The sequence below is a fragment of the Aedes albopictus genome, chromosome 2 (assembly GCF_035046485.1).
Source record: "Aedes albopictus strain Foshan chromosome 2, AalbF5, whole genome shotgun sequence".
Lineage (NCBI taxonomy): Eukaryota > Metazoa > Arthropoda > Insecta > Diptera > Culicidae > Aedes > Aedes albopictus.
This window is the reverse complement of record NC_085137.1, coordinates 82,632,842-82,646,883: the sequence shown is the minus strand read 5'-3', so window position 1 is coordinate 82,646,883 and position 14,042 is coordinate 82,632,842. Positions and strand designations below refer to the sequence as shown.

Below are 14,042 nucleotides of genomic sequence, written 5' to 3'. Positions count from 1 at the left end.
GAATGGCACATGAAATTAAGTCATAGTGACCAAACATCGAGATGTTTAATTTCAAATAAAATGTTAGGCTTGAACATTATTTTCAGCCATTATCAACCAGCACATGAAAGAAGTCACATTTATTTGCAGTGTTCGTTTGATAAATCATGATGCTTCTGCTTTCAAGAAATATGTATGTACGATGTTGCTGACAACATATTCGATACTTAATGTTATGTTATAATAATGTATTGAAAAACACCTTTTGTAACATCAAAGATGTTTTATAAGCCGCCATTTTTTGCGCTTTTTCGGTGATATAAGTGTACGAAAATAAGTTTTCTATATTAAGAACTAAACATAGACGTTTGTATGAAGCATGTAATATTTACATTATTATAACAAGTTGTGTTACTTGGGTATCTAGTAGGATTCCCATGACTAGATCAGCAAGTATTGGTGATAGGGGGTTTCCTATAGCCGTTCCTTCAATTTGCAACACTACCAAAAAACCTCGCTCGTCGTATGCAGCGCGAGCGCGGTGCAGTTTCGGTTACTCGATGGCGCGTGTCCTGAAAGGTTAAATTTATACTCCTGGAAATTCAAGACGTGGCTTCGTTATACAGGGGATGGTCAAAATGTTTAGGATAGGCAACTTTTTTTTCTCTCACAAAGAAGTTCAACATGCAATAACTTTTTATAGAGCGCATCAAAAAATCTCAAATTTTGACTGTTTGTCAACCTACTATATGTGCATCATTGGTACAAATTTGGGCTTGATTGATCAATATTTCGTAAAGTTAGAACCGTTCGGGTAAAACACTATTTTTTAGACAACTCATTTTCGAGCTGTCATATCTCGGAAACCAGTGAACCAAATTGAATGAAATTTTGAACGTACACTAACAATATGTAAATGCTTCACAAACTATTAAAACATAGATACTTTTCAAACGTTGAACAAAGTTATCATGGATTGATACTTTTTGGATTTTTCTCGAAAAAATGTAATTTTTGCCTTTCTCGTACACTAAGTGTACTGGAAAGGCTATATGTTCACTCCAAAAACGACTTTTTGATAGAAGGCTCGGAGGGTCAAGTCACATATACCAATCAACTCAGCTCGACGAATTGAGGTGATGTCTGTGTGTGTGTATGTGTGTGTGTGTGTATGTGTGTGTGTGTGTATGTGTGTGTACAAATAAACTCACATCACTTTTTGGCAGTAAACCTCAACCGATTTTAATGACCGACGGTTCATTCGACGCGGAATCTGGTCCCATTGTTTCCTATTGAAAATGGTTCGGATCGGTCCAGCCGTTCCGGAGTTATGGCCATTTACGTGTTCCGGACCAGTACCCTTGGAAGGGGACATACATAAAAATGTAACAAACACATACATGCGACACATCAAACTGCGGCATTTTGGATAACCTGATGAACAGTCAGCAAGAAAACAGTCTCAGACCATATCTGAACCGGTAGTGTTCCGGAACCGGTTCCGGGAGTTCCGCCGGAAGTGGCCAAATATAAAAGTGAACCAAATCCATGCATGCGACACATCAAATTGCGGCATTTTGGATAACCTGATGAACAGTCAGCAAGAAAACAGTCTCAGACCATATCTGAACCGGTAGTGTTCCGGAACCGGTTCCGGGAGTCCCGCCGGAAGTGGCCAAATATAGAAGTGAACCAAATCCATGCATGCGACACATCAAATTGCGGCATTTTGGATAACCTGATGAGCAGTTAGCAAGAAAACAGTCTCAGACCATATATGAACCGGTAGTGTTCCGGAACCGGTTCCGGGAGTCCCGCAGGAAGTGACCAAATATAAAAGTGAACCAAATCAATGCTTGCGATATATCAAAGCGTGACTTTTTTGATAACCTGATGAGCAGTTAGCAAGAAAACAGTCTCAGACCATATATGAACCGGCAGTGTATCGGAACCGGTTCCGGATGTCCCGCTGGAAGTGGTCATATATAAAAGTGATCCAAACCCATGCATGCGGCACATCAAACTACGGCATTTTCGATAACCTGATGAGCAGTTAGCAAGAAAACAGTGTCAGACCTTGTATGAACCGGTAGTGTTTCAGAACCGGTTCCGGGTTTTCCGCCGGAAGTGGCCGTATATAAAAGTTGACAAAACTTTTGCATGCGGCAAATCAAATCACGGCTTTTTCGACCACTTGATGACCGGTTATTGAGGAAGTAGGCTTAGACCACATTATGGACTGTCAGTGCCGAAACTAGTTCCCTCCGAAAGCGGCTAAATATAAAATTGAACCAAACCCATGGCTTTTTTGATTACCTAATAAACTTTAGCAAGCAAATAGGCTCAGACTATTTAAGAGACTATCGGTAGTGTTTCGCAACCGGTTCCGGGCCGGAAGTGACACCAAACCCATGCATGCGATACCTCAAATCACGGCTTTTTAGGTAACATGATGAACAGTTGCAAGAAAATAGACACAAGCCCTATCAGTGTGTTACGGAACTGATTACGGGTGTCCCGCCAGAAATGATCAAATGTAAAAGAGAACCAATACATGCGACATATCGATGACTTATTCAGTAACAAGATAAACGGTTAACCAACAAATAATCTCAGACCATATTTTGGAGAACCGGTAGTGTTCCAGAACTGGTAACAAGACGAGTAACGCGTCGGAAGTGGTAAAATATAGAAAGGAACTAAACCATAGCGGCATTTTTGATAATCTGATGAACGGTCAACAAGAAAATAGTCTCAGGCCACAGTAGTTCGGAATCGGTTGCGGGTGTGATTTGATAGAAGTGAACCAAAACCATGCATGCGATACATAAAATCACGGCATTTTCAAAAATTGTGAAGTGAATGAATTGTCAAGTGAAATTTAATTTTTCCTGAAAATTTACTTAGTAGTCTTTAAAAGCTCACTATTCAACACTACTATGGCAAACCTGGTATTTAGTGTATCTAAATTAGAACCGCTCTTATTTTTGTTGAGTTTTTTTTTGCAAATGCACTGATTGTTTGCATTAAAAAAAAACTGCATTATTGCATGTAAAACCAATACCAATACCAATACCAATATGTTTGTGCTATACATATTCTTGAACAAAATCGAGCAAAACAGATAGGACAGTGAACATTTACGATCACTCGTCTTTCTCAACCACATGTTTTACCAGTGTTCTTCAACACCCGAGATGTTTGGTCACCAAAAGTACTCAAATAAGAAATTGAAAAACAATTACAAAAATATCTTTTATGCAAAAATACAACTATGGAATGTATTGATGTATTGCCAAATGAAGTCAGTTTTGCTCATTAATTGAAAATTTAAAAAGCCAGTATTGTGAATTGATAAGTTTCTATGAATTGGAAAACTTTATATTGTCAAATAAGAAGACATGCGCCAATCATTACTCGGTTTCAAGGGAATTCAACGCTGAATTTGTGGAAAAATTTCAAAATAGCCCCTAGTAATAAGCAACGTTTGAATTTCCTCCAGAAAGCCTCTCTGAAATATTTTCAAACAATGTCTGATGAATTTCATCCGAAAAGTGTTCTTAGATTCATTTTAAACTTCATGTTTATGATTGAAATTTCCATGAAAAACAAACCGCATGTAAATTAAAAACAAAACTTTCGTATCAAGCAAAAAACCCTGTTCCTTTCATAATTTAGAAAAAAATCAATCATGAATTTTCGCCATAGAAGTTTCTTATTAAAGAGATTTCCAGAATCACTGAGAATTCTCTCGGAAATTAGTACATATAGCAGTTTTTATTCTTGGAATTTTGCCATTAAATTCACGTAAACATAAGAAATTCTGTAACATTTAGTCTATCTCGAAACAGACATTTTCAATAATCCTAGAAACAAAAAAATCTTGAAATGCCAGGGAGTTGTAATGATTCAGTTGACATTCAATACAATACATTTCAATACTTTTGATATTTCTCAATCATTTGAAAAATCGCCCCCCTTTTTAGTATTTTCGCCCCCTAAATTTGGTTTTCCAAATTTTCGCTCCCTTCGGCCTGATTTTCGCCCCCTGGGGGGCGATTTCGCCCACTTTGGGAACCACCGATGTAAACGTTGGGTAAGATTATAAATGAAGAAATGATCAAAGTCTTCATATATGCGAGAGAACGAAATCGTGACCAAAGCGATCTCTTCAAATCACACCATTTCAGATTCCTGCGGTGTAAATGTATGGTAGGATGGATCACTGTTTTATATGAAAATATAATTTAATCGCGTCAATCTTATATAGTTTTCCAATCTCCAATCTCCTTATGCTTCTAAAATTACTGCTCACAATTTATGTGCGGCTGGTTGAGCCCTCACTCTTCTCATTGCGATTGAAATTTGAATGGAAAATCTACATTTTCTGCATTTTCCTCGTAGGAAGGTCAAATTTTACATGAATCGTGTTACCAATGATAATAAAATATAGCCTAAAGTGTGCTGAAATAAACATTGGCGAAGATCACAAAGTGATCTGTGATTGTGAATAAAATTAACCTTCTTCAAGCATTAGCTGACGCTCACCCCGCTGCCGTAGTGGATGGAATGGGGTCACAGTGACCCCAATACACGACTAGGGTTAAGGTGGTCAAGCAGTCAACTGACAGGTCTGATCTTTTTCTGCTCTGTTTTGTTGTTGAACATAACATCGGAATATGTATCATCAATAAGTTTCGAAAATCGATGATAACTTTGTTAAAATTGTTGCTAATGTAAAGTGTTTTCAGGATTCAGGAACTTTTTGTCTAACGTCTAAGAAAAGTTTATGAGTACATATTCGACGAGAAAGGCACTATCACCACTAGGTGGATTAATCTGGGTTTTTTACATCAATGTCAATAAATTTTCGTGTGGATATCCAAAGATTTTCCACTTCTGTTCTCAAATTATCTCTAATCAGATATATTAGAGCCTATTTAGATTGAAGGAAGAACACATTTAATAATTTTTGTGTGGTATTGTAAATTTGACTTATTTTCCTCTATATGGGTAAAAATTTCAACCCGGTATGACTTAATTCGTCGTGAAAAAATATTACATTTTATAACGTCGTATTAAGAATCAATATATTGTTGATAAACGTTTAAAAAATCATTCAATTTGGTTCAGTGGTTTCCGAGATATGACAGTTCAAAAACTAGTTGTCTAAAAAATAGTGTTTTACCCGAACGGTTCTAACTTCGCGAAAAATTAATCAATCGAGCCCAAATTTGTACCAATGATGCACATATAATAGGGTGACAAACAGTCTAAATTTGAGATTTTTTGATGCACTCTATGAAAAGTTACAGCATGTTGAATTTTTTTGTGGGAGAAAAAAAGTTGCCTATCCCAAACATTTTGGCCATCCCCTGTATGTTCACCTGAATCTCGTTCCGATATGGACATGTAACAAAATGTCTTCTTTTTTCCAGAGATGCCTTCAGAGATTCGTTCAAGAATATTTGAGGGCCATTTATAAACCACGTAGATTTTTGGGGAAATAAGATGGACAACATGGTCAAAGTCTTCGTTCTTATCAAATTTTCAAATTTGTGTATTAACGAAAGTAAACGAATCAGAAATGGGGTCAGAGATGACCAAAATTTAGTCTAAGTGGTTCATGAACGGTCCCTTGCTAGGATTGCTGCAGCAATGCTAAGATTTATGCTGGAGATTTTCTGCTGGGATTGCTTCAGAAGTTGTTGACTAGATTCTTGCAGAGATTCCACCATATTTTTTCGGGATTTCTCTCCGAATTTAGTAATTCGTGATGGGATTTCTCTGAAAATTATTGCTACGATTCCTCCAGGAACTACAATGCCAAAAATCACAGGGCACCATTAACATTTTGTGTAATTGTGTGACTCATATAGCCAAAACGGTAAGCACACGGGAATTCAGAAACACCGTGCTGAGGGTGACTAGGGGTCTCCAGTTAGTCTAGTGGTTAAGGCTATGGATCGCCAATCCGGAGACGGCGGGTTCGATTCCCGTTCCGGTCGGGAAAATTTTCTCGATTCCCTGGGCATAGTGTATCATTGTACTTGCCTCACAATATACATACAAATTCATGCAATGGCAGGCAAAGAAAGCCCTTCAATTAATAACTGTGGAAGTGCTCAAAGAACACTAAGTTGAAGCGAGGCAGGCCAAGTCCCAGTGAGGACGTCGAGCCATAAAAGAAGAAGAAGTGCTGAGGGTGACTGGTTTCATTCTGGTCAGTCAATGAACTTTTTGTGATGAACATTTTCTCGGATTTGCTCTTTTTGCCCGCAACATAGATTTCAGAATGGTCATTGGTAAAGAAAGCTCTCAGTCAATAACTGTGGAAGTGATCATAGATCATTATTCTTTCTCAGAAATGGGCTTTATTCTAGTCGAGGCGTTACGTCAAGAAGGAGAGGATTTGTAATTTTAATATTCTCTTGACTAAAACCAAACATTTTCAGGGCTTGCTGTGTTGGTGTAATGAAGGATTGGTGGTTTTTGTATTGATTAAATCTCATGTGATTTCTTTTCGAAATCCTGCACAGATCTAGGCACAGATACTTCTAGAATTTCTGGGATTTTCTCTGGAATTCATGCTAGATTGTTTTAGCCATTTCCCCAGGAACTCCTCTAGGAACTGCCCCAGAAATTCTCCAAGATTTTTTCAGTAATTTGTCTGTGGATTTCTCTGGGTATTTCATTTGGAAACCTGACATGTGGATCGAACCTGGTTCAGAGTTGCACTCTGTCACTGTCACGCTGATTGTGATAGGCCGACTGCGATCCAAGTCAGCGTGCACTCTATTGAGTCATCGTCACTTTTTTAGCCCCATCATCAGAACTGGTCTGACTGTGATGGTGCAGGGATATCACTGATAGGCCATATTTAAAATTCGTTTAAAAATCTAAATGAAGATTTACCAAGATGATATTTTATCTGTGGTACCAAGTTTTGCATATTCTTTATAAAAAAGTTTGAGTTTCAGTTTGATATCAGTAGTCACTTGACAAGGCTGATATTGCGTAACTCTGACCTGGTTGAAGCGCGTGACTATCACACCAAAGACCTGGAATCGAATCTCAATCTCGATCCTTCACAAGGGAAGTAAAGCGTGGGTCCCGAGATAAACTAGCCTAGGGCTAAAAATCTCGATATTATTGATTAAAAAATACTTACAAAGATTTCAATAGAGATTCCTAAACAAAATTTATCCGCGAACCACTGTAGAGATTTCTACTTCGGATTTGGGATATTTCAAGAGTTCCTGTATGGTTTCGCCATGTAATTCCTTGCGCAATTTATTTACGTTTTTTGCCAGGGAGTCTTCAAAATATTTCATCTGGAATCTCACCAAGAATTTCTCCGAAGATTTTTTTTTGGGATTTATGAAGCTTTTTCTAGGGATTCATCTCTGAGGTCTAATGGGAATATTCCAAAACCTTTTCCAGAGTGTCCATTAGTCTTCTACTTTTTTATAGTTTCGCCTTAACTTCATCAACGATTTTTTGAGTGCCTCAGGATAATATAAATACAGTAGAACTTCAATGGCGCTGTAGTCATTTTTCCTATTTAATTTGATTTGATACTTTATTTGTAATAATTAATTGTTTTAAGTGTCCACCTGGAAGAGGATCTTTTGTTTTGGTAAACAAAATATATTTGACACTTCTAGTACCGCTACTTACAGCGTCAAACTAGATAACACGAACAGTCGCGACATTTAACTTCTGTGGCTAATTATTCTAATCTCAGGATCCTGGAATTATCATTGAAGCTCCCTCGTTTTTATAAATCTTGCATTTTAAAATATTTTACACAATACCTGTTACAACCACTACCATCGATCGTCGATGCACGCGTACCTGCGGTGTAGGCTACGTTGAGTCTTTTTTTACATCTATTATAAGGCTACTATTGTGAGCAGAATCAAAGAATCCATGATAGCAGCTGGTCGATATCGCAAACGTGGTTTCGGGAAAAATGTTAGGCGATTATTTATTGAATTTGTGCGCCTTTAAATGCCTGTAAACTACAGTGATCGCTTCGTGATATTTATTGAGCTGTATGGTAAATGAATTACATGAAGAGTGACGTAAATTAAAACTGATTGCCATAATTGCATAATACGGTGAACATTTTAGGTTATATTATCATTTGTCCGCTTCAGAACGTCCTATGTATGACGAATTCTTACTCCTATCGCAAATAGTTACTCCTACGTAAGCTAGAATGACGATTATAAGTGCCTTATTAGCAATATTAACCGGCAAAATTAATAGATTTCTAGGCTAGGTTGCGAGATCCCCAGTTGTACTTCACAAGCAGCAAATACGGGAAGATACTAAATCTGTAAGATTGAATTACTATGTACCATGAAACCCCACTGAAATACATTTTTCTTCTAGTTTGAGCTGATTACTGAACCCGCGCTGCTCCAAAAATTAGTACGTTTATTCCGTGTCCGAACAATACCATTCAAACTTCACCATATAACTCTTATAATTTCATCATTTTTTACTTCCTGTTGATTTTTTTTAAGATTCAGTCGACTCTCCATGTCTCGTGTTCTACATCTCGATATGTCTCCCTATCTCGATGGTTTGATCGGTCCCTTCAGTCTTCATACATTTTTCCTCTCTACATATCGATATCTTCTTATCTCGATATCTACCCAACAAACATTTAAACGACACTACACCGTCTTCAACCAGAGGTTGTACAGACTGAACAAGCACTAACATATTACAACGGACTAAGTGTTGTGGCCCACTGGAGAATTTTCCGTTTAACGAAAAGTTTTCCCTGACTGGAGCGGGAATCGAACCCACACTCCAGGGCTTTCGAAACGCCTAGATGACTGACGCCTCTAGCCGGACCGCCACGAAGCCCACATTTTTGTAGAATAAGAGTGGAACAAACCACTCTTAAGCAAACTTCAGCTTAAGAAACTGTTGTTCAGCTATTCCTGTTTCTTGGGTATCTATCTCGATGCGATCTCGTTCGTTTTTGTTCTAGATTTTCTCTCTATATGCCGATATGCTCATTTTCATAGGTTACTAGACCTCGTTTCCTAGGTGCAAAACCTTCTGGGAAGGCGAAATGATATTTATTTGTTGTCGTTTTTTTCCTAGTTACGGAGCTTTCTTTTCAATCTAGTGTGCATTAATAATTGTTTCTTCAATTCGATCTCTCCCTATTTCGATGGTCCCTTCAATATCGAGACCTGGAGAGTCGACTGTATTACAGTTATTCTTGCAGTAACTATAATATCTCTTGCAGTTACCGATTGCTTCGGAGCATTCTTAAACTTTCGTCAGAAGTTTTTTCTGAAATGTGAGTGGTAAATTATCCATCAAAACATTCCACAAGAGTACCGATAACAGCTCAGTCCTTTATTTTTCCAGCAATTGCAGGGGAAATACAGGGGATAGACAAAACGATCGGGACAGGCAAAAAATTCACTTTTCAAAATATGGTAAGACAGCTGTATTTTTTATTTTGAAAAGTGCATCAAAAAATCTACAATTTTTACTGTCGCTCAGTGAATCAACTAGTTGTGTATCTATGGTCAAAATTTGGGAAAGATTGGACTATTCTACATGAAGTTAGAAGGATCCTAGAAAAAGTCAAAATTAACCGATAGCCAACTTTGAACTGTTGTATCTCTGGATTCAATGAACCGAATGCAATGGAATTTTGAGCGTTCATGACTCATATAATGAGCTTTGAAAAAAATTGACTTAACTTGAAATTATTAATAAGAAAATAAGTAACAGCGATTTAATATATTTTATGAGTTTTTAGTAAATTAGTCTAATTTTAATATGCTTCCCATTACTTTTTCAATTTATTGCCGATTATTTTGTTACTTTCTGTCAAAACATATTCATATGGAAGTCAATTAGAAGGAATTCAAATAAATTATAACTACCATCTCGAATTTTGAAGCGATGTTAAAAATTTCGATAATTTTGTGTTATATCAGACAAACAATCTAAACGCTCTAATTTTCTTCCGTGTTAACAATTTTAGGTTATGTAAAAGTTTTTGATAGCCTATTATATAAGCCATGAACGCTCAAAATTTACCGCTATTTTACCATTTTGCAAAAAGTGAAAATTTTGCCTGTCCCGGTCATTTTGTCTATCCCCTGTATCTCTATGAATGCAACCATAAAAAATTTTCAATGTTCGTCTAAGCTTTACTGAAGTTGTTAAAAACTGAACCAAAGGCAATATGTTAACGATGCGTAGAATCCACACTATGTAGTTATAAAATAAATCCATGCGCAAAAAATATGAAATTTGGCAATTTTGAATGGAAACTGGCGCGTGCATAGTCATTTTTTCACCAGACTGTAGGCACAAACACAAAATAATATTTAGTTTTCTTGTTAGAATGGAAATAGCAAACGCGCAATATGTACACACTTCGTCAAACTGGCACATCCGTCGAATTTCCATAAACTTCTTGCAATTGGAAACTACGCCGTTATCACAAAGTACAAACATCAATTGTTCACACATTCTCTCCTTCTACGAGCTGTGACTTCCCCACCAAGTCATACTATTTTCATTCTGACTCGCACAGGTGCTAATTACTGTTTGTCTTTTCTAGCGTGTGGTGTAAATCACTTGTATCTACATTCATTCAAGAAATCGCAGTTCAGTAAGATCCCAGCACTCTATTAGGAAAACGAGCAAACTATCTTACCGAGTACATCCTGTTGCGGAAACCACTTCGAAATTTTTATGTTACGCGTATCGTTGAGATTAACTTCACTGTCGCACTTCCACAAAATGTCGTATTTGAGTGACTTGAATGTATCTACGAAAATCTTCAAATTCTTCTGATTTATTGAATCACTGCGTATCAGAGTGCCAAGACTGAAGTAAATCACGCCATGTCGGGATGCATCCAAGTACTGCTGCAGCTCCTGAGGTAGTGGTTTCGGTGGTTTGACGTGCAGGAATCCCAGCTGTATTGCCTGTGGTACGATCGGACGAATAAATCCCATTGTTGGGTCCACGTTGGTCATTAAGAAGTCTATTCGATGCATCAGATCCATTGATTTGGACATGTTGCTTCCGAAATTTTGCTCAATGATTCTATCATACTTCACAAACTCCCGAGGCATCAGGTAGTAGTCTAGGATCAAATTTGCCACAACTGCCTCTATCCGTTGGAAAAAGTCAGGATTTGTTGAAAACTTGTGATACATCTCTTGATGGGCCACCACATTCATAACGTTTCCGATCACTTGATGGGCCATTGAAATCGAATCAATTGACGTGACCCCAATCATGGGCACATCGAACAACTCGGCAAATGCGAAGAACGGTGTCATCTGGAAATATTCCACTATCAGCACATCAAAATGTTCCTCGTTTGCATTCCGGATCAACGCTTGCACTTCCGGATGAGCTATTTCCGCCTTGATAAACTGTTCTGACACTTTCAAAAGCCCCGTAGCAATGTCCAAAGAATTACAATTTTGTTGCCTTAGTTTTGCCACATCAAAGTTTTCTTCCATAATCTTGTGCGCGTAGTTCCAGTTGATTTGCGTAATATTTGGATTATCCGTTTCGAAAGGATCTGGCGTCATCACAACCATGGAGTGACCCCTTTCGAGCAGTCCTTTGATCAACGCCTGAAACACAATCTGATGACTTTTGGCAGGTGAAGGAAATATCGCCAGTATCCTTGCACCTTCAACGATGCTGGCCACCGTCATCACTATCGCGAATAACACTGCGAAATCAAGGATCTTATGTGCCAACATTTTGCCGGACACCCGGACCGCGATCAAATCTGAACTAAAAGAAATTGGCAGTTTGAGAATCAGTTATATATTAACCTGTGCAGAAACGAAGCCTTGCCAGCCCGAGCATCGGTTGCCTCCTTGAAGAGCGACAAGTACCAGCAGTTGGTTTACAGATTGCGGTAAAATGAGATTCATTTTTAAAATATCATACGTATCCATTTAAAAAATTAATTGAAAACAATTTTGTTTACAAAAATGATGTTTAGGGTAGAGCAGACTAAGAAAAAAGATCAACAAGACTTCTTACCATGTTGCCTTAGACCCCTTTAAACTATCATTTTTTGACCTTGTTTTTGCTATTAACCTATTAAGTTTATTTTTCACTGCAGCTTCTATTTAGGAGCCAAACAATTTGTTGCTCAAACAATTTGATTTGTTGCTCTTAATTGTTGTATGCATTTGCTCTATTCATTGAAAAGCCAAATGCATTATTTTTGTTTGCAATAATTCATAATAATTCTGATTTGTCATTGGCTTCCTTCATGGACTAGCATGAAGTTCAAGCATACATATTTCACATATTTCTATCGCACACTGTAGTTGGCAGTGATGCCGCAGTTTTTCGGCTGGATAATGAGTATTTCAATATTGTTGTTAGCACCAAAAGTATCTAGCATCACACTTGGTGTGGCGCAATCGACATGCTAATTAGAGCCGTTAAAAATGTACAGACACCACCTACCTGTGTGTACCGCAGTGAGAAATGCTATGCTAGGCCACCGTTTAGAGATTGACGAAGCTGGGAAAAGCGTAGGGAGTAATGATTTTCAAGTGTTCATGTCAATATGGGGCATCCGATTTTGGAAACTTGAAACATATATGTCAGAGCTGGAAAAGAAATATGTACTTAGTTTCAATAAACGCTCCAGATCAAAAGTATGGGGTCAATCGAAGCCATCCCCTTTACTTCTCTTTGACGTAACGTCCCAACTGGGACAAAGCGAGAAAGAGGCTTCTCAACTTAAGCACTTTCACAGTTATTAACAGAGAGCATCCTCAGTCATTTTGCCCGTGTATATCGTATGGCAGGCACGAAGAAACTCTATACCCAAGGAATTTAAGGAAATTTCCATTACAAAAAATTCTTGGACCGATCGGGAATCTAATCCGTCATACTTATGGGGCATCCATGAAGTACGTCACGCTTACAGGGGGAGTGGGTTCTCGAAAATGTGACAAGCAATGTATTAACTATAGGAAACCCCGTATGTAGAGAAGAGGGGAGGTCTAGAATCGTTAAGCTATCATTAAAAACGGCTACGCAGTCTTGAAATTAGCAAACGATGTTTATTACTTGCCCAACGTTTCGACACGGGGTTAGTATCTTCTTCAGGGGGAACTAATTTGGTCGTTTTTGGTCTTGCGTTTCGTCTAACTGCAACTGTCAGGGCATTAGTTTGGTGATACATAGCTTAGTCATAACTTGCCAATAGTCCATTGAAAGTTATAAAAAGCCACGTATCACCAAACTAATGACAGGACAGTTACAGTTAGACGAAACACAAGACCAAAAACGACCAAATAAGTCACTAACCCCGTCTCGTAACGTAATAAACATTACTTACCTTACCGATCAGGCTAAGGCCGGGGTGGCCTCTGCTGTACATAGTAGCCGCCTTCATTCCACTCGGTCCATGGCAGTTTGTCTCCAGTTCCGCACTCTGCGTAGGGTCCGCAGATCGTCCTCCATTTGGTCGACCCACCTAGCTCGCTGCGCTCCACGTCTTCTTGTACCGGTCGGATGGCTCTCGACTAAAATGGTTCGGGTTGCTATCCGACATCCTGATGACGTGACCCGCCCACCGTAGCCTCCCGATTTTCGCGGTATGGACGATGGTTGGTTCTCTTAGCAGCTGATGCAGCTCGTGGTTCATTCGCCTTCTCCAAGTCCCGTCTTCCATCTGCACTCCGCCGTAGATGGTACGCAACACATTCCGTTCGAAAACTCCGAGGGCGCGTTGGTCCTCTGCACGTAGGGTCCATGTTTCGTGTCCATAGAGGACGACCGGTCTAATCAGCGTTTTGAAGATGGTTTACTTCGTATTACGGCGAACTTTATTCGATCGTAGAGTTCTGCGGAGTACAAAGTAAGCACGATTTCCTGCCACAATGTGGCTCTGAATTTCTCTGCTGGTGCCGTTGTCGGCGGTCTCCAGTGAGCCCAAGTACACGAATTCTTCAACCGCCTCGATTTCATCACCGTCGATATAAATTCGGGGTGGCGGGCGCGCTGATTCCTCCCTG

At 38.7% G+C, this 14,042-nt stretch overlaps 1 protein-coding gene across 1 annotated transcript in view; it reads right to left on the bottom strand.

The window, feature by feature from the left end:
• Positions 1–11,806, bottom strand: part of LOC109430774 (UDP-glucosyltransferase 2) — a 65,999-nt gene extending 54,193 nt beyond the window's left edge. Inside the window, exon 1 of the mRNA XM_029873365.2 lies at positions 10,688–11,806. Coding sequence (XP_029729225.1) covers positions 10,688–11,756 — 1,069 coding nt within the window. The 5' untranslated portion in view covers positions 11,757–11,806. The remainder of the gene's footprint in view (positions 1–10,687) is intronic.
• Positions 11,807–14,042: the final 2,236 nt, after the last annotated feature.